This window comes from Chlorocebus sabaeus, chromosome 11 (assembly GCF_047675955.1).
Source record: "Chlorocebus sabaeus isolate Y175 chromosome 11, mChlSab1.0.hap1, whole genome shotgun sequence".
Classification (NCBI taxonomy): domain Eukaryota; kingdom Metazoa; phylum Chordata; class Mammalia; order Primates; family Cercopithecidae; genus Chlorocebus; species Chlorocebus sabaeus.
In genome coordinates, this window is record NC_132914.1 from 121,740,843 (window position 1) to 121,766,447 (window position 25,605).

At 58.0% G+C, this 25,605-nt stretch overlaps 1 protein-coding gene across 17 annotated transcripts in view; it reads right to left on the minus strand.

Moving 5' to 3' along the window:
* Positions 1-25,605, minus strand: part of NCOR2 (nuclear receptor corepressor 2) — a 250,101-nt gene that overhangs the window by 154,464 nt on the left and 70,032 nt on the right. For all 17 annotated transcript variants that reach the window (XM_073021213.1, XM_073021215.1, XM_037995295.2 and 14 more), the window contains 3 exons: positions 18,675-18,891; positions 9,675-9,802; positions 6,888-7,065 (listed from right to left, as the gene is read on the minus strand). In XM_073021213.1, the coding sequence (XP_072877314.1) occupies positions 6,888-7,065; positions 9,675-9,802; positions 18,675-18,779 (411 nt within the window). In that variant the 5' untranslated portion in view covers positions 18,780-18,891. The remainder of the gene's footprint in view (positions 1-6,887; positions 7,066-9,674; positions 9,803-18,674; positions 18,892-25,605) is intronic.

Consider the following 25,605-nt stretch of genomic DNA (forward strand, 5'->3'; position numbering starts at 1 on the left):
AAGGCTGCAGAGTGTATGATTCCACTTACATGAAATGTCCAGAATAGGCACATTCATAGAGATGGACAGTGATTTGTGGTTGCCCGGAAAAAGGAGGAGGGGAAAGTGGGGGGTGACATGGTTTGGCCATGTCTCCACCGAAATCTCATCTTAAATTGTAGTTCCCGTAATTCCCACATGTTGTGGGAGGGACCAAGTGGAGCAATCATGGGGCAATTTCCCCCATCCTGTTCTCGTGATAGTGAGTGAGTTCTTGGGAGATCTGATGGTTTATAAGGGGCTTTCCCCACTTTTGCTCATCACTTCTTGCTGTGGCCATGTGAAGAAGGACGTGTTTGCTTCCCCTTCCACCGTGACTGTAAGCCTCCTGAGGCCTCTCCAGCCATGCAGAACTGTGAGTCAATTACACCTCTTTCTATTCTAAGTTATCCAGTCTTGGGTATGGCCTAATTAGCAGTGTAAGAACAGACTAACACAGGGAGTGGCAGTGTAAGAACAGACTAATACAGGGAGTGACTGATTAATGAGTATGGGGCTCTCCTTCTGGGGTGAGAATGTTCTAGAACTAGACAGGTGACAGCTGCACAACACAACACTGTAAATGTCCTACAAGCCAATGAGCTCTTCACTTTAATGTGGTTACTTTTTTGTGAACCACCCCTCAATTGAAAAAGAAGAGGCAAACCCAGATTGCCAAGAGCGCTTCCCTCGGTGCTGGGTTTCCCAGGATGGGGGCTGAGGGAGCCTGGCGGTCAGGCCTGCAGGTGCACTCCCGATGACTGTCCACCTTTCCCACCCACCCAAACCCGCGGGGAGCAAAACAAACTAATACAGCCCGCACAAGTTGCCAGGGAGCAGTGGGTACCTTCTACTCATAAGATGCCCCTGCTGTAAAACTTCAAGCTAGTGTGAAAGAGAAAAGTTTATAGCATAAGTGAAGACACAGAGGCAGAAAAGCCCCCCAGCTCCCCTGTGCCAGCTCCAGGAAAAAGCAGGGCCCAGCTTCACGCACTCCTAGTACACCCCCTACTCCAGCCACAGTGACAGGTTCTGGGACAGGCATGGGCCCACTCATGGTGAGGAGAAAAAGCAGTTTGGGGCTAGAAATGTGGAGAGAAGGAGGGAGAGTTCTCTCTTTTTGCTGGCCTTGAACCTGGGAGAAGGAAGGCCTGGAGTCACCAGCTTCCTTCCTGCTAACACACCAAGACCCTGTGAAAGATGGCAGGGTCCTGAGGACATCATGTCACCTAGATTGAGCTGTACCTGAAGCCAACCAATGCTGGACTTCAGTTATGTGAGCCAAAATTCATGTTTAAATTTGATAGGGGCCGTCTGTCCCCCTTAGGGATTTTCAGAGATAGTGCTATTTGTGACAGTTCTAAAGTCCCCAAAACAAAGTTCGGTGAATTCCCAAGGAAGTCTCTGATGCCACAGAACTCCAGAAGCCGGAGAGCACAGAAGCGTCAGAAAACAGGAACACGATGGGGCAGACGGGGCACACACAGAAAAAATCCCATCAAATTCCTGCCTCAGGCGCCCGGCTGAATTCCACACAGCAGATGCAGAAAACCTCTGAGCGCGCTCTCCCAGGCATCTTCCCTTGCTCAGACTTTCCAAATCTCTTCACAGCCTGGAGCAATCACTGCGGCTAGGCTGGCCAGGCCCCAGCACCAAGTCCGTCACACCCCCACCTTGTGGTCCAAGCAGAGAGGAGAGAGAGACAGACACAGAGACGAAGACAGACAGATCGAGAAACAAAAATGGACATAAAGACAGACAGAAACAGAGACAGAAAGACAGAGACGTGGTGACAGAGAGACACAAAGAGAAAGAGAGATAGAGGGACACAAAGAGAAAGCGATGGAGAGGCAGAGACACAGAGACAGACACAGAGACTAAGAGATCCCAGGGGGCACACCGCAGGCAGAGGGATTCCTGACAAGAAGAGGGAAAGCCACGCAGGCAGAAAGAACCACAGAGCAACAGTAAGGGACGGAGAGACCCTCTGGAACCCATAGGCCAGAGGGCACGGGCGTGCTGGAGAAGGGGGCAGGCAGCCGACTCACCCCTCGGGCCTGCTGTCTGCAGAGACAGAACTCACACCTAGGGGACAACGGCCCATGCAGGGGTTGGTCGCCCTCCAAGGCTGGGCCCTGAGCTGCCTGCACACAAACACATGCACACACACGTACACACGCACACACATGCACACACATGCACACATGCGCACACACGCACACATGCACACACACGCACACACACACACGTGCACATACACACATATGTCCATACACAGGCACACACACATGCACACACACAAACATGCACACACAAACACACGCTCACCCACACACGCACACACACACAAACGCACGCACATGTACACACACGCACACACACACGTGCACATACACACATATGTCCGTACACAGGCACACACATGCACACACACAAACATGCACACACAAACACACGCTCACCCACACACGCACACACACACAAACGCACGCACATGTGCACGCACATGCATGCACAAACGTGCACCCACACACGCACATGTACACACACGCGCACACACACGCATGCAGACACACGCACACACACATACACAGGCGCACACACACATGCACGCACACACAAACACCCGCACACACGCACGCACACACACACGTACGTGCGCACACACACACGCGCACCCACACACACGTGCACACACACAAACACACGTGCGTGCACACACGCACATGCACACACACACACGCATGCAAACACACGCACATGTACGTGCACAGGCACACAGGCACGCACACACACATGCACGCACACACAAACACCCGCACACACGCATGCACGCACACACACATGTACACGTGCACACACACACGCACACACACACACCCTCGCCTGCTATCCATCCAGGCTCGACTTCAGGGGAGTTGTTCAAATGGAAACATCTCTCTCCCAGGCGGCTGAGCTAAAATTCTCTCCTGCCTCCTATAGCAACAACAACAACAAAAAGAGGGGAAAGCAGATTCCAGTGCTAATGGGGGATGCCAGGTAGAGGGAGGAGGGCACCCCACCAGGGAGACCAGAGGGGACCCAGAGCAGCGGAACAACCTGGAGGCAGGCGTGGGGTACATTCCCAGCTGCCTGGGCCTGAATCCCGTTCCCCTGCGTCCAGCTCGCTCAGCCTGGGGCCGTCTACAAAAGGAAGGTTATAGACCCAGCCTCCTCGCGCTGGGAAGAGAGCAGGATATGACACTGGCTGGGCATGGCTTGGCACCTGGCAGGCAGTCGGCGCTCACTTAATGGCACCCGCCGTCACTGTCAGCATTCTTAGCACCGTGCGAATGCCTCCTGCACGCCAGCCTCCTGATAAAGGAGGTGCCTCACCCTATGAGTCCACCATTCAATCCCATCCGGCCGCATCAGGCAGAGAAGGGGACCCTGCAGGCCTGAGTGGCCACTTCCCTCCCCGGAGCTGGCTCCCCGTCCCCACCGCCCACCCCTACTCCTGCTGCAGGAGGAGGATCGCCTTTGCCCTGAGGCTGCTAAGGAGCTTACGGTGCCCCAGGGCTGTGCAGGGAGGGGCCTGTGCAGGGTGGGCACCAGGCTGCAACCAGGATGAGGACGCCACCTGGCCACAGTCCCCACCCCCGCCTGGGCAGTCAGACACAGCTGGGCGGCTGAGTGACCCTGGGGGACAGAAGCCTCCGGGGACACTGCCTGCGATTCCCCCACCAGCCCTGCCGTCGGCATCCCCTGTGGAAGCTGGAGAGAGAACAAGCCTCCAGCCTGGTATGTCCTGAGCTTTACTGAAACCACAGCAAACTCCCACAGCAGCAAACCACAGGTGCTTAATCTGTGCACATCCTCACCACCACCACCGTCTAGGTTCCACTTTCTGTTTCAAAGAGGAGTGAAAACAAAGGGCTGTCTAGGGCACTGGAGGCGTGGCAGGCCTCAGGCTGGACACACATGTGGGAGGTGTCGCTCTCCAGCCAAGAAATGGCCACAGGCCAAGAACCCCGAGGCACCCTTGTCCGGCTGTGAGTCGTGAGTTCCTGCCAGGGCTGACTAGGCTCACAGAGCCCTGGACTCCAGGCGAGTGGGGGAAGCAGGGGGAGCAGATGGGGGTAGGGGGTGGGGAAGCAAGGGGATGGTGGGGGGAGAGGTGAGTGGATGGGGGAGGGGCAAGGCCACTGGTGGGAGATGATGGCAGGCAGAACTGATGGGTGAGGGGTGGCTGGGAGGGGAGGGGAGGGACAGGTAATGAAGGCAAGGACAGATGGCCACAGGCAGACAGGCTGGGTGGCGCTGGGTGGCAGCTGGGAGTGCTCTGTGGTAGGGAGGGAGCCCCAGGGGATGAGCAGGGAGAGATGGCAGGAGCCCAGGAAGCAGGGGGTGAAGGGGAGTGAGCAGGATGGGGGGCTGTTTGGGTGGAAAGAAAGGGAGGGAGGAAGAAGGAGGGAGGGAGGTGTAGAAGGAGAGAAGGAAGGGGAGGAGGGGCAGGAAGGATGTGCTGGAAGGGTTGGGCCTCGGGGCAGGGATGCTGGCTGGGGTCCCCAATGGGGTAGTGCCCAAGAGAGAGGAACTGGCATCCACACCAGTCCCAAGCCCAGACCCAAGTGCAGGGGTCCCGAGCCCCAGGCCACAGAGATCCCCTTCAAGGTCGGCAGGGACCCCATGGCTGAATCTCACACCCCGGGAGGATGTGGTGGGGCTGCAGCCTCAGCCATGAGCGGCCTCAGGAGTCCCCACAGGACTGGCCACAGGTCTCCCCTGCCATGCAGGCCCTGGAGAGCAGCCAGGACTGGAAGGAACAAGGAAAGAGGAATGTGCCTGGGGGAGGGCGCTCCTGCCGAGGGCACAGCCGGTGCAAAGGTCCCCAGGTGGGAACGTGCCTGTCGTGTTTGAGGAACTCCAGGGTGGCTTGGGAGGCTGCACGTGAGTGGTTGAGAGGACTGGTGCAGGGAGATGAGGTCTGGGAGGTGACGGTGCTGGATCATGCCGGATCTGCAGCCCGTGGCAAGGATTTTGGCTTTTTCCTGCTTGAGACAGGAGCCACGGATGGTTTGGAGCACAGGAGGGACACACAGGGGGACGCAGGTGTCTGCCTTTACAACAGCCCTCTGGCTGCTGCTTGGAGGATAAACTGAAGGAGGTAGAGGGAAGCAGGAGCAGGGACACCCAGCAGGACGCTACTGCAAAGTTCCCAGAGAGCAACGGTGAGCTCAGGCTGGGGGTGGCCTCAGGCATGGGCAGAAGGCTGGAATTGGGATATTTTAGAGCAGAGAATGGACTGGAAGTACGCAGGAGAGCAGGGAGGTGGCCAGGGTGGAGTCCCTGAGTGCCAACAAGGACACAGCTGCACCCACCGGGGGAGATTCCTGCGCGGGCTCTCAGGCGCATGTGGTCTGTTGGCTAGGAGTTCATTAACTGACCTTCACTTTCCCACGACAACTTGGTGAGGCAGGGGTTGCCCCAGCGACAGGGAGGCCAAGCCAACCAACAACCACACAGACACCCCAGCTCCTCCCTCCCCTGGCCCCAGAGGAAGCCCTGTGGGTACCTGGCAGGTGTGCAGGTGTCGCGACCACAGCCACTCGGAGCGGGAGGGGAAGCCCTGCCATCCCACACCCAGGATGGCCCCCCCAACCACCTGCCAGCCCAAGCTCACCCCAGGGATATCCCAGGGTCCACGTGGGTATCCCCTCTCCCCAAGAGAAGGCCGAGTCTGGCCCAGGTGGCCTGGCCCTGCAGCCAGATCACCACCCATGCCGGCTCACGGGTGCCAAGTAGTCCCCACGCATGGGGCCCACAGCCGAGCCCTCTACCCAGATGACCAGGTGACACCCTGCACACAAGGTCCCAGATCAGTGAGGAAGAAACGGGGCTCAGAGAGGTGCAACGTTTACACAGCTGTGGAGGTGGGGGTAGTGGAAATCACACCTGGGTCACCTGAGAGCAGATGGACGGAGGGCCCCGGGATAGGTGAGCGCCCAGGTGAGGCCTGGGGCCACCTGCAATGCCAGGCTGCCTCCCCATGGAGATGCAGATGAGCCTAAAGTTGTCTGGCTCCTCCTGCCCAAACTGCATCCACCGTCCCTCAGGCCTGGGTGGCTGCAGACTCAACCCAAGCCAGCCCGGTGCCACATGGTGCCCCAAGGAGCGACTGGACTGGGCAGTGGAAGGAGCCTTTGTCGCTCTAGGTGTCTAAGGCCATGTCCTAACCAAGTACCGCGCCTTTAGTGCTGAGCCAACTCCATCCCAGGTCACTTCGGGGGACTCTGGAGTCTCACCTCCCTGCCCCTTAAGAATCCAGAAGCCCCAGGCGCCTGGCAGAGCCCTGAGCTGTCTGCCTCACAGGCCTGGGTTCGGGGCCCAGGGGGCTGCCTGCTGTGCAGGGCTCAAGGCAGGAGTCACTAAACCCTGTTCCAAGCACTCAGGGAACCAAACAACCCGCCCTCGAGGAAGCTCTCAGAATGTGCTGAAAGCTGACCACCGACCACAGGACCGTCCTCACCCCCACCAGATGGCAGCTCTCTGCTCCACGGCACCCCAGGCCCTCCCGTCCCAGCTTTCCCCTCCCTCACGCCAGCTGCCCCATGACCACAAGCCTGGTCCTGCCCCAGAGCTTTTGCACTTGCTGCTCCGCCCACCCGGAACACCTTCCCCACTTCTTCCCACACTCTGGCACCTCCAGAGAGACCCGGCGCCTGCCCTCCTCCTGCCGCCCAGCTCCATGCACTCGGTGCTTGGCCCACCTCCAAGCCTTTGCCTGAGCTGCCCCCTCCCTGCACACCTACCCGCCACCTCCTACCCAACCCAACCAGCAGCAGAACCTCAAGGGGCAGACGAGCGCCCAGCTGGGGGCCCAGGTTTACCTTGGTGAGGTCTTCGGATCCCGCAGGCTGGCCAGCGGCCAGCAGGGGTGACGGTCGCAGGAGGGGGTCGGGTAGCAGCTCTAGCCGAGGGCGCTTGCTTTCAATGAACTCCATCTCTGACTTCCCCAGCTCGGGCAGGTATGAGTGGGACTCTGGCCGCAGGTGGAGCTCCTGGGACCTGCGGGAGGAAAAGCATCGGCGTCACACAGGAGATTGCAGCTGAGAACTCCCGAGGCCCCGACTGCCCTCTGCGCCGCGCACCTACTGCGTGCCGTGCTCTGTATGATCCTGCCAGGAAGGTGCTCACAGGAGCCCACCTCCCACGGTCCCACCGCGGGGCAGGACTCCAATACAGCACTGTCTTCCTTCAGGTCCACATTCACCAAAGACGTTTACAGGGAGGGAGTGCGCTACAGTGGCACTGAAATGCCCCAGAGTGACTGCCCCCCCTCGCCACTTGGGGTGGTCCGTGGACTAGTCCACCGTCCCCACCTGGGGCTGGTTACAAATGCAGAATCTCCAGTACTACCTGAGGCCTACCGAGTCAGACTCCGCGTTTTAACAAGATTGCCGGGTGGTTCACAGACACAGTTCATTCAGGAAACACTGTGAGCCTAACACAGATAACAGCACCCGTGATGCCATTTCCCTCTCACCCACGCAGGGCAGACATCGCTGGCCGATCGCAGAACTCTTGCTGCTGAACCTGGCCTAACCACCTTCTCAACTCAGCCCAGCAGCCCGGTGCAGAGACCAGAGCTGCCCAGCATCCCCAGCGACTGGCTCTCCTGAATGCTTCTCCACAGTGTGCCTAGAGAGGGCATGGCCTTGCCTAATTAAGCACACCCCACAGAGCTGGGACTCCTGGCCTCCACCTCTCAGGTTCCAGCCATCACCCACCAGAAAGAGCCTGAACGTGGCCCTTGCTGAAATGCTTTTCCCAGGGGCTTAGCAGGGAATCCACAGCCGTTCCCCTCCTGCACAAGCCCTGTCTGGCCTGGCCCTCGCTATCACCCAACTGCACTCCTGCCCCAGGGCCTTTGCACCTGCTGGACTCTGCCTGGAGCATTGAGACCTCAGGCCCTCCATGTGAGCTCCCCTCCCCTTCATATCTTGGTGCAGATGGCGCCTCCTGGCCCGGGTCAGACCACACCACACCTGCCTGTCTGCTCTCTCTCCACTGCCCTCCCCACGTGCTTGGTGGCCACAGGTGTTTCCTGGCCACCTCCCTCACCCTAGAATGAACGCAGGGTGGTCTTGTTCATGGCTGTCCCCAGGTACTGGCACACAGTAGACGTTCAATCAGTGCTGTAGACTGACTAAACTCTGCCCACTGCAGCATAGGCTGGGGCCATGTTGCTGGCCCCACCCGGTGGGGCGAGGTAACCACCCCTCTAGGCTCACCTCCCTGGAGGGCCCTCAAGTCCTTGTCCCTCCAAAGCTGGGCCCCAAGACATCCCCCTCTTCAAGGCCCAGAACCTAGGGCTTCACCATTACATGGTGCTTGGCAGGAAGCGCATGGTGTTTTCACTTAAACATGACAGAAGCACTGCAGTGGCTCGAATAACGTCCTCCCAAAATCCATGGCCACTGGAACCTCAAAATAAGACCTTCTTTGGACCTAGAGTCATTGCAGATGGAATTAAGCTAACAGGAGGCCATCCTGGATTAGGATGACTGGGGTCCTTGTAACACGACAAGAGAACACAGAAACAGACAAGGAAATGGCCACGTGAGGCAGAGGCAGAGGCAGAGATTGGAGCGACTCAGCCACAGACGAGGAATGCCTGTAGCCCCCAGAAGCTGGAGGAGACAGAAAAGCGTCCTCCCCTCAAGCCTTCCGAGGGGGCGTGGCCCTGCGGACGCCCTGACTTCAGATCACAGGAATGCACTTATGTGGCTTGAAGCTACCCAGTTTGTGGCACACTGTGATGGCAGCCCCAGGAAATCAATCCAGGCACAGAAGGCACACTGCCTCCGCCTCCCCTCCTCCTCCAGACACCTGCGCCCACTTGAGTTCACCAGCCCCGCCTGCTCTGGGGCCCTGGGACACCTCCATGGTACCATGAAGGGCGGGGGCATGGTGCCTCGACTGCTAGTCCTGGCTGAGTAAACAAGGGCCCATCCCTCAAACTCGCAGCCTCAGCTTCTCCATCTGAGAAACAGGCACAATTCCCCACACTTCCGCCGTCTCTAGCAGAAGCTCCTGGAGAAGGTGGGAGAAAGAACATGGCCTAACGATCCCAAATAAATGTATGGAGTGCTGGCTCCGGCCCAGCCCTGGCCCTCCCCTTGCTGTAGTCCCCCCAGCTCCCCACCCCACCTCCCTCCCACGCCCCCACCTCACCTGTTCATTCCCCTCCCACCTGGATCAAGGAAAGTAAGGCTGGCCCGGCACAGGCACACACCGGGGGGCGTCCTCTGCCAGCTGGAGAAGAAGGAGGAATGGGAGGGGAGGGCAGGAGCCCCAGGGGCACCAGGTGTGGACTCGAATCTTCTCACAGTAGCCCAGCCCGGCTGCAGCCCAGTTTGGAGGTCCCCACTGCTGCCCAAACCCACAGAGCCCACTGAAGTTCCACACTGGAAGTCTGAGGGCCATGTGGCTCTTCCCTGCTCGTCTTCATCCTCACCCTGAGTCACGGCCACACCTGGTCAAGGGTGAACACACGGCCCGACACCCCCTCATTTCACAGGACCCTGGGTGCTCCTGCTCCACCATGGGCCTCTGCTTCTCCATCTGAGAAGGGGCTCCCACGCCCTGGACAAGGAGGCAGCAACTCTCCTCACCGTTCATTCCCGGGCTGGAACTCGGACAGCAGGGAGGGCCTCCGCCGCTGCGGCTGGATGATGGAGCCAGGAGACAGGTGGGAGGCATAGTCGCGGGAGTGGTGCTGGTACTCCAGGAGCCCGACGTCCTGCAGGAGGGGACAGAGGAGCGGTGAGCGCAGGCAGGCACGGGCATGGTGGGGCACGGCAGGCAAGGCCGTGGACTCCCTGCTTAGGCTCACTCCTGCCCTAGGCAGATAAGCCCAAGTCCTGCAGGGAACTTCAGGGACCGTCTGGCCAGAGGCTACCCCTGGGGCCGAACGCCAAGGAGAAGAAGGAACACAGATGGCTGAATGGCCGTGGGCTGTGTCCTTCCCACACAGCCTCCCACAGTCCCACGATCACGCCCACCTTCCAGGTGAGACCGCCAAGTCTGGGAGGGCTGATGGGGCTGTCTGAGGCCACAGGCCAGTACAGGCCTGGAACCATCCTGACCACGGTGTCTGTCTGCCAGCCACGCTGGCGCTCATTGCAGGAAGACAGAGTAGAGGAAGCTGTCTTCACTTTTCTCCCCTCCCACCCCATCCTACCCCTGCCAGGCAACGGGTTCCTCTGGCCCGAGGAGGTGCAGCTTGGAAATGCGGGCCTGGGAAGACAAGACTGAAGGTGCATACGGGGCAGCATTATTTGTAAAAACAGAAACGCATTTGCAGCAACAACTGGGAAAAGGCCCAACCTAGATGCCCAGCTCTTGGCAGGGTGGGTAAGTGATGCCCACGTGAGGGAACGAGGCTCGGGCCTCACTCGTCAGGAGAAGGATGGATGGTGGCAAGTGACGGCGACAAACAGCCGATGGCCAGCGAGGCCCAAAGACCAGGTTTCAGAACGTAGCGCCCCCTGACCCCAAGCCTGCCCTGTAAAAGAGAAACTCCTGCAGGTAAGGCTCATATCACAGCCAGAAGGATAAGCCTCAGGCAAACCCTCCTCCTTTAATAACACACTGCCGTCCATTTGACAGAGACTCTCCTTGCCCACACCAGAGTCAAGCTCCTCTAACCCATCCTCTCTCCACAGGGCCTCGACCTTGGCCTTGGCCTTGCGGGGCTCTGCCCAGCTGCAGGAATCCTGGTAAGTCAGTCTAGAGGAACCCCCCACCCTCAAGCGCTCCTCTTAGTAATTTTCCATCCACTGACCCCTCCCTCCACCCTGCGGCTAGGCTATGAGGCCCCAGCTGTCTTGGCCGTATTTGGAGCTGAGCCCGGTCTCTCTCCCTTATTGTGACAGTCTGGACACTGATAGCACAATTGTCCTGTATAGTCTTCCTGCTTAACAAGTGTCCAAATACTTTTTTCTTTAACACATTATCCATTATCATAGGGGAGAAAACTCAATATCAACAAATTAAATGTATACCGATTGCCAAGTACACCCAGATTTGAGAAACATTAAACTGTGTTTAAAAAAAAAAAAAAAGACAGTAACAAATCTCTCAAACTAAACACGGCAGGCTTCACTTATGCACCAATCCCAATAGATTAGTTCTGTCTGCCTGGAACACTCAGTTATGTGGTTTGCGGTAATCAGTTAGTGATGTCTGACACAGGTGAGGCTTCAGAGAGTGGGATTGCAGGTGACTTCATTTCTTCTTGGCACCTTTCTTTAATTTTCCCGATTTTCCATAAAAATCTAGTCATTCTTTTGTTGTCTGGCTTTTTCAACAAGGCAGTTATTTTTGCAAAGAGAATCAGACACAATGCCAGGTAGATGCGTTGATAACGTATCTGTTGCAGATCCAACAAAATCAGCACATAAGAGCTCGGGAGCCCAGAGGCCAGGAAGGATGAGCAAGTGGAATCCATGGGGACCCTGGCAGCCTCAGAAGCTGGAAAAGTTGGGGAAAGGACCTCCCTGGACAGTCCAATGTAGACACCAAAAGCTGCAAGGCCTCCAACAGAAGGTATGTCTTTGGCCCTGTTATTCGAACCCTCTGGGCCTCAGTTTCTCCTCTTTGAAATGGGTGCCCAGCCCAGATTAAAGGAGGCCGGCACCTCCTACACTCATCTTCTTCACCTCTCTGAGGGATTCCCCCAAGGCTGAGAGCAGCCTCCAGAAGGCAGAAAAGGCACGAGCCTCCTCCTGCATCCCGCAGTGTCTGGCACAAGACTCCGGGTGCTCTCAGTGGGAGGAGAAGGGAGAAGACGAGGCTGGAGGGAGGGAGTGGAGGAGGCCACTGGGCTGACGATGACGCAGCTGCCAAGCCAAGACCTTGCCACACACACAGAGGTGTGAGAAGAAAGCAGCAGGCCTCGCAGTCTGCCAGGAGGATCCTCTCCGCCCAGCTCTCCCGTACCAAGGCCAAGTGGGCAGAGAGGCAGGGCAGATGGTCCAGTCCCTCGGAAGAGGGCCTCGGCTAGATAGTGCTCACAGCAGCCAACCATGGCGGAGGAGGCCCAAAGCGGGGGCTGGGGAGGCCTCTACATGAACCCTTTGGCCTTAGTTTCCCAATTTAGTAGATCCTCCCAGGAGCATCTTGGGGGCCGTTTCTGCCCAAGATCTGTGGGCATTTTGTTACTGGACCCTAAACCCTGGGAGACACTCAGTCCACACTGGCCCCCACCATGAGGCTTGAAGCAGGTCACCAGGGTTGAGCCCAGGGACTCCCCCGACAAGAATGCCTGGAGGTTCTAGGGGAAGGCAAGAATCGGGGAGGCCCCACAGAGAAACTGACCCGAGGTGGGGCCCCAGGGGTCCCATGAGCTGGAATACACCCAGGCTGGAAACCACCTCGCCATGTCTCCAAGCAGGAGAGCTCCCCGCGTGACAACATTAATCATAAAAACAACAATAATACCCCACAGTAATAAACTGCCTGTGTGCGCCTGCAGCTAAATGCTTGAAATATATTAATTTCATCCCTACAGCAGCCCTGTGAGGTGGATATTACAAGAAGCCCCACACAAAGATGAGAAAACAGAGGCACAGAGAGGGTAAGTGGCTTGGCCACGCCACACAGCAAGAAGGGGGTACGTTCTGAGATGCAAGGCAAAGGCTGAGCTGGCTTTCTGAGGAGGGACAAGAGGGGACGGTCCCCAGGCTCTTAACCTGTCCCGGTAGGACAGCAGCAAATCTGACTTGGAGAGAGGGAGACTGACCCAGCTGCTCAGAAAGGGAGGCAGGAAAACCCGTTCAGGTGATGCCCCCTGGCCTCGGAGGGCTTCTCCCTGACCATGACACCTCTGAAGCTTGAAATCAGGGCCACCAATAAATTACACCCTTAAAACTCCTGGGGAAGGTGAGAGGCCACCAGAAAGAGCTGTTCACCCAGGAGGGAATCCCAGCTGGTGCCTTCTTGGCTGGGTCCCAAGGGTGGGGAGGAGTGGCTGGGGGCAAAGAGGAGAAAGGGGCTAGATTCGCGGGAAATGTTTGAGCGTGGGCTGGGAGAAGTTCCTTTGCGGGAAAGGAGTGCCCCTCTCTGGCCCCTGGATAGGGCTCCTTACTCCAGAAGACGTCATGGGAATGCCTGGGACTGCACACTGAAAGCAAAGGAAGAACTCAGCCCGTTCCTAGACCCTGGATTCATAGGAAAGAAAAGGAAGAATTCTGTCCATTCCTAGACCCTGGATTCATTGGAAAGCAAAGGAAGAACTCAGCCCGTTCCTAGACCCTGGATTCATGGGAAAGAAAAGGAAGAACTCAGCCCGTTCCTAGACCCTGGATTCATGGGAAAGCAAAGGAAGAACTCAGCCCGTTCCTAGACCCTGGATTCATGGGAAAGCAAAGGAAGAACTCAGCCCGTTCCTAGACCCTGGATTCATGGGAAAGCAAAGGAGGAACTCAGCCCGTTCCTAGACCCTGGATTCATGGGAAAGCAAAGGAAGAACTCAGCCCGTTCCTAGACCCTGGATTCATGGGAAAGCAAAGGAGGAACTCAGCCCGTTCCTAGACCCTGGCTGCATTCATGGGTCTCTCCCAGAATGATGGCGGCTGCAGTCAAGAGAGCTCCCACCTCAGGACCTTTGCACATGCTGTTTCTGCTACCTGGAACATTCCTCAGCCAGATTCCCAAATGCCTGGCCCTCTCCCATCCTCCAGGTTCAGCTCCAAAAGCAGCTTCTCAGTGAGGCTCCTCCCCAACCCTCTACTTAAATGTGGGCTCCCCCAACCTCAGCCCTTCCCCTCGTCTCCTTCCCAACTTGCCATTCCCCACGAGAAGGTCAGCTCCCTGAGACAGGGATGCTTACCTGTTCTGTTCACAGCTGCACTGTAAGGGCCTGGAAGAGGATGGGCCCAAGACACCCGATAAGTATTTGCCAGATGGATGGATGGATGGATGGATGGATGGATGGATGGATGGATCTCCCAGCATGGGAGCTCCCAATGAATGAATGAACGAATGAATGAATGAATGAATGAATGAATCTCCCCCAGCATGGGAGCTCCCACCAGCCTCTCTTTTGAGGGCCAAATCATTCCTCCACAGCCTCTTAAAAGCCATCACCAAGCAGCAGGAACTGAGCTGCAAGAGGGGCCATGAAGCTAATGGAGGACCCCCCAGGGCACTCAGGACACTGCAAAGCCTCCCGCAGTCTAGCCTATCCCAGTGATCCCCACGTGCCCACCTGTCCCAGCCTGGCCCAGGCAGTCTCCAGGGTCTGGGAGCCTTGGCCCAGGGCAGTATTACTCCACCAAAGGTCTGCAACATTGCCAACCGCAACAAGGTGGGCACAGAACATGACAGCATGCAGACCCTGGGGTCGGCGCAACCCTGGCATCCAAGGGCACAACCAACTCTGACCCTGCCGGACCGGGCCTGCATCTGTGCAATGGGACCCCGTATCGATTTGTGACAAACTGGAAATGAAACAGACCGGTCCTTCCTATAGGGAGTCTGATAAGCACTAATCTAGGCCAAAAGTCGGCACACTAGGGCGCAAGGCCAAGGCAGGCCTGGCCAGCGGCGTCCAGTGTCACAGGCGCAGGCCACGCCCACTCCCTTACGCCCTGGCTGAGCTGCTTTCACACCGTACGGGCTGAGAAGGGCAGCTGCATGGCCTGCAAAGCCTGAAATATTTACAGAGAAGGTGTGCTCACCCCTGCCCTAGGGGCAAAGCCCAGAGTGTACCCTTGGGGCAAGACAGAAAAGGCTACTAAAGGCGATGTTGTAAGAATAGCATCGTCATCGTTACATTATTGATTATATCAAATGTCTGCTTACTCTGTCCAGACCCTGTGCGAAGGGCTCTGCACCTATCAACTAACTGGATCCTCACAATCTTAAAACCATCCCTGCTCAACTGATGGGGAAACTGAGGCACGGGACGGTAAGGCCACTTGCCCCCGGTTTCACAGCTCGGACATCACTAGGGCAGGACGTGGCTCCAGAACCGGTGCTATGAACCAGTCTTCAATACTGCGGCATAGAGAGGTTAAGTAACTTGCCCAAGGCCACACAGCAGAAAAGGGTCACGCTGGCATTCAGACTGTGTCCCTGCTTTTAACTGCATTCGTTTAGCCCAAGGTCTGGAGGAGCTCAGGAGCATTCGGGGTCCCAGAGGACCTGAAGAAGGCAGAATGGAATTGGGCCACAGAAAGCCTGAAAGGAGGCCGGGAGAGGAGGATGCGTTGATCTCCGGGAAAACAAAAGCTGTGAGCGTTTTGTTACTGGACCCTCAACCCTGGGGACCCTAGCTTCCCGAGGACCCTCAGGGAGAGACATAGGGTCCTGCTAACTGTTACGGAGAGAAGCTGAGAAACTGGAGCCCTGAGGATGGAGAGAACAGGGCACAGAGGGATGGGGCAGGTGGGAAGCGGGAGGGCAGGGATGATGCATATAGAAGCCTGGAGCATGGCTGAGGCTGAGTCAGGGAACCTGGGGGCTTTCCATGGTCTCAGGGTCCAGGCCTCTGTCTGCAAGCACCCCCTAAGTGAAGCCTCCCATTTGCGCTGGGAATCACTCACCAGCAGCCCGCAGATGACGCCAGGGCAGAGCACGGGCAGAGGCAGCGGCTTCCACGGCCTGCACCATTCCACCGCTGGCTTGGCATCCAGGGTCCCGTGGTTCCCCAGGGGGCAGAGGCCCTGCTTGGGTCTCCTGCCACCCTTCCAGGAGGAAAGAGATGACTACCCCGCGCTTGCTGCACACAGATATTGCCACCGATGCGCAGACCCACCAGGACACCGGTACTGCAGGTGGGGAAACTGAGGCTGTTCCACATGGCTGTGAGCGGGCCAATGCCACTCAGCAAGCTGGACACGGAGAGGGATTCGAAGCCACACTGAGGTCTCACAGGCTCCAGGGAAGACCTGCCATCAAAGCAGCCCCGTGCCCAAAGCGCCGGGAAGAGGACGCTCCGGACAGGAGGGGCTGTCCCAGGAGGCAGGCCTGTCGGGAGTATGTGTGGGGGTGACCTGAATCTGGGAGGGTCACTGAGGCATCTCGTGGATCCCAGCACAATGGCCTCAGCTACTGTACAAAGAACCAGGACAGCCAGGTTCCCGCCACTGACCGTCCCCTTCCCCCGGGGTCTGTCTTTCTGTGGCTTGATGAGGAGCTCGGGAAGAGGGTGGTATCTTTTGAAGTGGGTCTTGCCCGTTCAAAGGACAGGAAGGGTTTGGGGGCTGAGGGGCTGCCAGGGAGGAGCCTCCAGATCACAGCCCCCAGCTCACCTCCAACCCGCAGGAAGAAAGTGGCTCCACGCTGCAATATGCCCAGGGTAGCAGGGCCCTTCTGAGAGTGCCCAGAACCCTTCCTCCTGCCCTTCAACAGACAAGCAGGGTTCCCTGGATGGGCAGCCCAACCATGAGGCAGGAGGGTCCGATGAGGGGCGGCTCCCCCACGGAGGAGCACACACAGGTGGGCCCTGCTGCCCCCACACAAGGGCAGGAATGTTCTCACCTGTGGCTGCCAGGCTGGGCCCCGCTCACTCCCTGGCCTCTTGCCTGGAGGGGGTGGTGAGCGCTTGGCCCTGTCCACCCATACCCTGCGTCACTGACAGCCCAGCAGGAGAAGAATGGGAGGTGTCTAGGCTCAGCCAGTGACCCCGAGGGCCCAGTTGGGGCAAAGGGCAGGAGAAGTGGGAGGGCAGAGGCTACAGCAGCCTGAGGACTCCCCAAGGCTAGGAGCGGGGTGGGGGCGGTGGAGGAGAGTGGGAACCTCCACAGGACAGGACAAGAAACCAGAAGCCAGTGGCCCTGCCAGTGCCCCTCCCCTCGGGGCAGGCAGGTTCCCCTCTGGGCAGCAGCAGGAACAGCAACAAGACCAAGGAATGGCAGCGGCAAACGGACAGAGCAGGCTGGCCCTGAGCCAGGCGCCATCTTAAGAACATTCAACATATCCCCTTTACCCCTCGTGAGAATCTAGGAGACGGGTACTCTCAGTACCCCCGCTTTATGGGTGACAAAACTGAGGTTCAGAGAGGTTACGCAACTCGTCCAGTTTCCTACCCTGTGAAATGTTTTCCCATTGACAAAACACAGAGCATGATAGTCGTCCCACTCTGGGGTGATCGGGGGAAGGCACACAACCATATACACTCGGGGCTTTGAACATTTGACCCGTAGTAGGTGCTCAGCTAACAAGAGCTCTTCTTTTTGTTGGTGGTGGTGACGGATAAAGACCATGATGACAAAATATGAAATCGTTTCCTACCAGGAGTCTATTCCTTAGCCCTGGGCACACAGTAGGTGCTCAATAAATAAAGGCATGGGGGAGTGGGGGGACACAGAGGCTTAGAGCCCCAAAGCTGTGGCAGCCTCCCCACTTAGGGCAATCGCAATCGCACCTGAGGCCTGTGATTGAACCTCTTGGGCCTCGGTCTCATCTGCAAAGTGGGATGACAGCGCGAGCTGCTCTTTCACGGGGCCGCTGGGGAGAATGCAATGACTCTACACAGGGAAATGCCGTCCTAAGAGGGATCCACAATGCACCCACTGACGACAGCTGGCTCTGCAAAGTGTCCCAGGGGCCCAAACCTACAGGAGGCCACTGTGTCAGGGACTCCCCCAGGCAGGGCCAGTGAGCTCATATGCAAAACCTTCTCGCTTACTGATGGAAAAGTCCTCCCACACAGCTTCCCTTCTGGTTCTCACAAGAGGGGACCACACCAGACAGGCAGGACAGACACATGCACACACACGCACCCATGTACCCCCACGGTGGCCGGCAGAGTCAGCTTGCGCTCCAGCTGTGACCTCCAGGCCTCACATCCATCGCTCAGCAGCCAGGAGCTCACAAGGGGGAGGTCCGCAACTCTGGAAGCCGCTTGGCAAACACCCAGGGACATGGTATATAGCAGGTACCTTGTAAATGCCAACCAAGGCCCACTGTCCTAGCCACACCACGCAGTGAGAGAAGAGGCAGGAAATGGGGCCCCCGCTGGGAGGTGGGGCGGGGTGGGGTACGGCTTAGGAGACCCGACCAGGGCACACATGTGGGCAGGCACCGAGGCCCACCTGCTCCCAGGACAGGCCATCTGTCCCGGCCACGGGGCGGGCTCCCCGAAGACACAGCCAGCACCCTGGACCCTCGTGTCAGGGAGGCAGAAACGCAACCTGTGTGGGGCCTCCTCATCTCAGAGCCTCGAGCCTCACCAAGGCGAATACACACGGGACGGGAGGATAGCAAGGAAGGGGAGCTGTGACCTATTAGGCCCCCTTGCCCCCTAGAAGTCACCCCAATCCTACCCAATCCTGCAGCAGCAGGATTGGGGGAGCAGAGGTGAGGCTGGCCTGCAGGACAGTGAACACAGCAGGAGCTCCACATTCACGTGCCAATCCCACTGCCAGCTCAGCCTGGCCCCAGCCTCCATCTTCCCAGCTTTAAAATGGGAGCAAAGAGATTTTACCAGATGTTCTAGAAAAGGCTTCAGACACCAGGAGTCTCTGTGGAGGCCTCCCCTCTGCCCTGGGAGGCTCAGAGCCATGCGAGCCTGGCTCCCAGGAGAAAGGAAGGGGTGAAGACTCAGTGGAATGGAAAAAGGGTCTCAAAGGTAGCCCCAGGCACACATACGTGCACCCCCTTACCGTGTGCGTCCGGGCGATCTGCACTGGGTAGGAAAGGCTGTGGGGCGGGTAGCGGGGTTCAGTGGCCCTCCACGTCTGTGCCACAGGCTGTGTGGATCCCGACATGGTGGTGGGGGTCGGGGTGGCTCCCAGGCCCTGATAAGCTTTCTCTTAATCGCCACCAAGGATTAAAAGCCAGTCCTCGTCATCAGCTCACGGGTCACCCCGTCACTGGCACCTGTGAGAAAACAAGAAAGGAAAAACAAGATCAGCCACGGGGCAGGCGGCTCCTCCGCACGTGCGTTCCCGAGTCGTTCCTGTGGTCCCATGAGGACATCCAGGCACCCAAGGGCCTGCCTGGATCCTCCTTCATCCACTGCCACACTCAGCTGCTCTCCGGCAGCACCAGGAGACAGGCGTGGTGTTCAAGGTCCCTCCGAGCCATGCAAGCCACGCAAGGGACCAGAGGCCTCCTCCCCACCCAGGCCCTCACCACCACTCAGATGGCTCCCAGCCCCCCTCAGCCCACCCAACCTCACTCCATGGCCCCCGGGTTTCTGGGTCACGGGGCAGAGTTCCCAGAAAGCACCTGTCCCAGGAGGGGCAGCCAGCAGGGACAGCACACACCGCTGAACCCAGCAGCAGGGGCCAGGGCCAGCTCGGGCCGGCCACAGGCCACAGCATGATCCGGGCAAGGCTGTGAACTGTGCAGGAGGCTGATACCATGACATGAGGCAAGACTGATACGAGGTTAGCCAGACGCAAGCTGGGAGGTGGGATTAGGACACAGAGGACTACACCAGGAAAAGCCAAGAGCAGAATGACAGTCAGTCAGGTCCTGCAGCCTAGGGACAGGTACCCCAAACGGCTCCTGGGGCAGATACTGGCGCCTTCCATGGGAGAGGATCTACTCATGGCCATGCCAGAGGAGTAACACGAAGCAGGCTGGCAGCTTCACAGGTGGAAAAACAGCCCCACAGAGAAGACACGGCCCAGCCAGGGAGCCACGGCGGCCCCTACTCCGAAGCTGCCTTTGCCAGGAAACCCCTAAGCCCCCCGCCCCCAACAAGGCTTCTCCCCTTCCTCTGCCAGCCACAGCTCCACGCCACCTGCTGGGCTTACAACAGGGTCCCATCCCAGACCGAGGCCCCCTCCACACTCTCTCTGAACCAGCCCCTCAGAAAAGGTGTGTCCATTGGGTCCTGCCTCATGCAAATCCCTCTCTAGCACCCCCACAACTGCACACCCCCTGCCCCAGAGCTGAGGGAAATGCACCCTGGCACAGGGACCCAGCGCCTGGATGTGGGCCTCCACGGCGGCGGACTGAGGCTGCATTATACAAGGTTAGGGGTCAGGAGGGGAAACAGTATACCCAGCCCTGCAATTTCATCAGAACACCCCCTCCCCCGACCTGAAGAGGGTGACCGTCCTCCAAGCAGGCATGCCCTGGAGGCCTCATGTGGAGGGGCAATGGGAGGAAGGTTAAGGTTGGGGGCCCTGACTGCCTCCCAGGCCCCACCCCCTCTCTCATTAGTGTAGATTTGACCCTTCCTCCCTCCCCAGGCGCCAGGGATGGTCATGTGACCCGGTCGTGGCCAATCAGAGTCCTACACGCTCCTGGGCCAGCGACTGGCTCAGGGATGAGCCTATGACTCAATAGGAGTCAATGAGAATCTGCCTTGAGACTTTTGATGCTGGAATCGGAGAAAGGTGCCGGGGATCTAAGCTGGGAATGAAAGCCTGGAGCTCTGGGGGCCACTATGCAGCAGGAGCCTGCCTGAGACCCACACCCACCCGCAGGAAGGCAGGGCAAAAGGGCAGGTTGTCCGATGGTGGCCAGAGGCAGGTCGAAGCCTGCTCACTTCATTAGGGGAGCCAGGGCGCTCCTTCTGCGCATTTTGTCTTTGGCAGCCCAAGCTGGGTTTCTGTCACGTGCCACCAAGAGTTTGGGCTCACACAGGGAAAGAAGGAGTCGCAGAGGCGGCGACCCTTCGACTGGCTGCTGTCCATCCTTCAAACACAGAAAAACCAAGGAATTCCAGAGCCAAGACTGACACATCTACCACCACCTCAGTCCTGCCTGCGTGGGCTTTCCCAGCCCCGAGACAAGATGTACGGCGCAATTCCCGTGAACATGGGAACACGTCCCACTCCACCATCGCTAAGCTGCGTGGCCTTGGGTAAGTCACTTGCCCTCTCTGAACCTCCAAACACGCAGTGTTCCCTAAACACCAGATATTCATGTGCCACTTTTGCATAGGGACTTTGGTATAGAGATTACCCAGGCCGCAGCCATCTAGCCCCAGGCCTGTCACTTTCATTTAGTTAGGCAGAATTTAAAGAGAAGCGTATTATCAGCATGGATATACGGAAACCAGTACTATCTGGAATAAATAGGAAGGCATCGGAATCACAAATGCACTACTGAAGATGTCTGTGCATATTCCGACTGCCTAAGTTCTCCTGTGAGGACCCCAGGAAAGGCCAGGTGGCAGAGAGAAGGCACTCAGCAGCGCCCAGCACACAGTAAGTGTTCAGCAAACCAGAACTCCCAGTACTACTGTCACCAGGACTATCAATGATACAGCTGCAGCCCAGTCACCAATGACGCTATGATGGGGAGGCAAGGCACAGCTAGCCCTGCCCGGCCCCAAGAGCAATGAGACATCCTTTCTGCAGCCGGAAACAAGAGTCTGGCCCTGGGAGAGAGGACAGCTGTGGCCACCGAGACCCAGCCCTGTTCTAAAATTCTTCTTGCTAGAGCTCGGCTCAAAGTCTGCAGACCCTGCTCATCTCATGCAGCAAAGTAAATTTGATTCCCTTCTCTCTAGGTGTTAAACAGCTCCCGGTCTCTCAGAGGAGATGAGGCCATCACTTCTGCAGGGTGCTGTTCCCGAAGTCTGCCCCTCTTCCGAGGGCACCACGGGCCACTTCCAAATTGCGATTGGATTTTGAGTTGCACAAGGTGGCCAAGAGGTCTCATTTACTACAGTTTTTCTTTCCTCCTTTGCCCAGTGAGATGCTGCCTGGGGGTGACAGGCCCCTGACACACACCACAGTGCACACGGGCACCAGAGACCTGGGAGGGTGACACCTTCCTAAAGCACCCCACGGCTGGCTGGCTTTCCAGGGCCTGGGATTTACATAGTGCCCACCCCGGAGCATGGGGTTGGAACCTCGGCCCCTCACCTACCAAGGGGTTCCCCCACCAGCCCCCCGCCCAGCATCCCCACATGCCAGTGGGGCTGAACAGGGAACGACTCCAGTAACCTCGTGCCACCCTCACTCACCACGAGCTTAGGAAACCCAGTTTCCAACCCCTCCCGACCTGAGCCACGTTTCCTGCCAACTTGAAAAAAAAACAAATGTTAGGGAAACGGTTTGGCGGTTCCTCAAAAATTTAAACGTAGAATAACCATATGACCCACCAATTCCATTCCCAGGCATCCACCCAAAAGAACTGGAAACAGGGACTCAAACAAAACATGGTATGCACATTCATGGCAACAGAATTCACAGTAGCCAAAAGGCAGACCCAGCAAAAATTCCAGTCCATCCGTACGATGGAGTATTACTCAGCCATAAAGAGGAACGAAGGACGACTGAGCGCTACACCATGCGTAACCAGAAAATGTTATGCTGAACCAAAGAGGCCAGACACAAAAGGCCATGTACCGCACGACTCCATGTATATGAAATGTCCAGAACAGGTGCATCCACTGAGGCAGAAAGGAGACTGGTGGCTACCACGAGGGCAGGTGAGGCAGGAATGGGGCCTGTGAACGGGTACAGGATTTTATAGGGCAGTGATGCAGAAGTTTTGAAACTTGATAGAGGAGGCAGGTGCACAGCACTGCAAATAGGGAAAAAAATAAGCTTTGACTTTTCATCAGCAGGTTTGGAAGTGAATGCCAAAAAAAAATGATGACATCGTTTCCTCAAAGATGGGAGCAGGAGAGGATGAGGGAGCCTCTCCAGGGTCTCCAGGATCTGGTCCTGGCCAAAGGAGGTTCTGAGGATGGATCCGGGCTGAAGTGGGAATTCAGACACAAATGCCCCATGTCACCGCTGGGTCTGGCTGCGGTGGGGTCAGAAAGGGTGGGCGGCATTCATTTACAGACACTCTGGGGTCTCTGCTGAGCCCCGGGCTAGCTCTGGGGACTTCATGTGAACCCGGCAGGATCCAGGCCCTGGAGGGTCTCAGGCCAGGGACTCTGCCCAGCCCTGGGGAGAGCCGGGGGATATGAGGAAGAAGAACTTCCAGAGGGTGAAGGAGAGGGGATGGAGAGCACTCCAGCAGGAGGCGCCACTGAGCAAGAGCAGGGAGGTGAGTGCCAGCGGTGGGGGCTGAGCACAGGCCCAGGGGTGAGCACAGGCGCAGGGTGGGGGGTGAGCGAAGGCCCAGGGATGAGCCAGGGCCTGGGGGTGAGCACAGGTGCCACTTATGTTTGAGAAATTCATTGAGTGAATATGAGGTGGGGACAGAGTCACTCAGGGCCCCATGGGCCCGGGTAAGGATGGATTTTGTTCTCAGGACAGTGGGGAGCCACAGAAGGTGGTTGAGGGGGAGAGTAAAGGGTCAGAGTGTTTTACGAGCAGGCACTGCGGTGAGCAAGAGTGGATCAGGGAGGCTCCAGCAAATGTCCAAGAGAGGGGACACTGGGGGATCAGGGCAACGGCGACAGAGAAGGGGAAATGGGCAGGTGAGTGAAAAGTCAGAAGGGAGGCTGACTCTGCAGGTCGCGAATACAGCTTGCTGCAGGAGTCCTGCTCCACAGGCCCACTGCGAGGATCCTGTGCCTGTGGCATACCGAGAGGTGCCTGGGGAACAGCAGGTGTTCAGCCATGCAGAGTCAGCAGGATCAGACCTCCGAGGAGAACAAGACGGTGCCTGGGTGAGGTTAAGGGACTTGCAGATATCAGGTGGCCAGGATACCCAACGGGGACACCAAGGGCCCAAGCAGGCCTCTGCACATCCAAGCCACCAAGCACAGCCCCAGGGCCCCTGCTGGCCCCTGAACCAGCTGGAGGAGGGCTGCAGATCCCACGCAGGCAGGCGGAGGGGCTCCCCATGCACAGCTGCAGGGGTCTGTCCCTGGGCCACGCCTGCCAGGAGGTAGCACACACAGAAGTGCCCCCTGCCCCCACTGCAGTCTGCCGGGCAGCACCAGGAGCCAAGTGGGCCACATTCCCTGTTCCCTGCCGCTGCGGGCTTTGCTAAGGTTTCCAAATCCACAGCAGAAAGCTTGGGCCGTGAGCTCTGAATGGCCATCAGACTTGCTTCCTGCTGGACCCAGAGCCCCTTCCAGTGCCTGGCACACAGTAGGGTGCACACTGAGTGACTCTGCCCAGCGGAGGTGCATGCCAGCAACACAGTGATGCCAGAAACCACCACACCTGTGTCCTCTTCCCACCTGGCCGGGCAGGGGCACCTTTCCGGGAGGCCCTGGAAGCTTCCATGGGGCCTCCCGCCCCTGCATTCCTCTCCAGCTCCAGCAGGATGAGGCCACACCGAGACACATTCCATAGATTTTCCGTGTCTTGGGCGGCCTGGTTCAGACCTGGGGAGGGTGGAATTACAGCCTCAGGGTGAGGGGGCAGGCGGGGGCTGGTGGAGGTGTGGGAGCTACGGGATGGGCCCTGAGCGCTCAGCCGCGGGCTGTGGGGAGGATGAAAGGCACGCGGGGCTCTCTGCACCACACGTGCCTCACATTTTCTGGGAACTAATGGGCGCTGACATTGGAAGAATCTGTGGCAGGTGGGGGAGCCTCAGGATTAAAAACCAGCATGCCAGGCAGAGAGCGCCCACGGCACACACACACACACACACACACACACACACACACACGCGCGCGCGCGCGTGCGCACACGCTCGACAGAACACTCTGATACTCTGAGAAGCCCAATGCACAAAGCCCTCCTGGGGTGGGCGGAACCGCGGCGGGAACACAGGCCGTGCCTCCACTGTCCCACCCTGGCCCCCGTGCCTCCACTGCCCCAACCTGGCCTGGCGAAGACAGGCAAGCCCCGGGAGCCAGAGCCCTGCAGCTCGGCCAGGTCGGCCTCCCTCACCGCTCAGCAGGTATTTCCTCCACTCGCTGCGGAATAAGCCCCTATTGTGTGACAGCCACGGAGAGGCACGGCACCTGGCACACACCAGGCGTATTAGCTCCCTGGACTGCACTGCCACAGGCTGTGTGGCTTCAAACAACAGAAATGGATTCTCTCACTGTTCTGGAGGCCTCAAGTGCAAATCCAGGTGTCACCAGGGCCCCACAGGGCCTCTGGAGGCTCTGGGGGAGGTCCTTCCTGCTTCCTTGCTCCTCCAGCTCTGGTGGCCCCCGGCAACCCCCGGTGTTCCCTGGCTTGTAGATGCGTCATGCCAATCTCTGCCTCTGTCTCCACGCGGCCTTTCTGCTGCATCTCCTGTCTCTGTGTCTCCCCTTCTTCTAAGGACACCAGTCATATTGGAGCTGGGGCCCTCCGTTACCCAGTTGCGACCTCATCTTAACTAATGAGATCTGCAAAGACCCTTTCCAAACAAGACCGCACTCCCAGGTTCCAGGAGGACTATTCGTTAAGGGGGAACAGTACCTACTCCAGGAGGTGCTCCAGAAATCCTTGTTTTGTTCACTGCTGTATCCCCAGGGCCCAGCACACAGTAGGCATCTAATACATATTTACTAAACAAAACCACTGCAGCCAGCCCGGCCGGAGGAGAAGCCGGCCCGGGGGAACCCTGGGACAGCAGTTCTGGGATGTGCGCATGAGATGCTGCCGAGCGCCAGCTCCACGGGTCGGGCTGTGGGCACCTTGCATGTTTACTTTCTGGCATGCAGTAAACATTGGGGAACCGGCCAAGTATCTGATGGCCGCCTTCAGCAGGACTCCTGGCGCAGAACGGACGCTCAGGAATCCAGCTCTGGAGCAAGTCCTGAGATGCGGAAAGCCG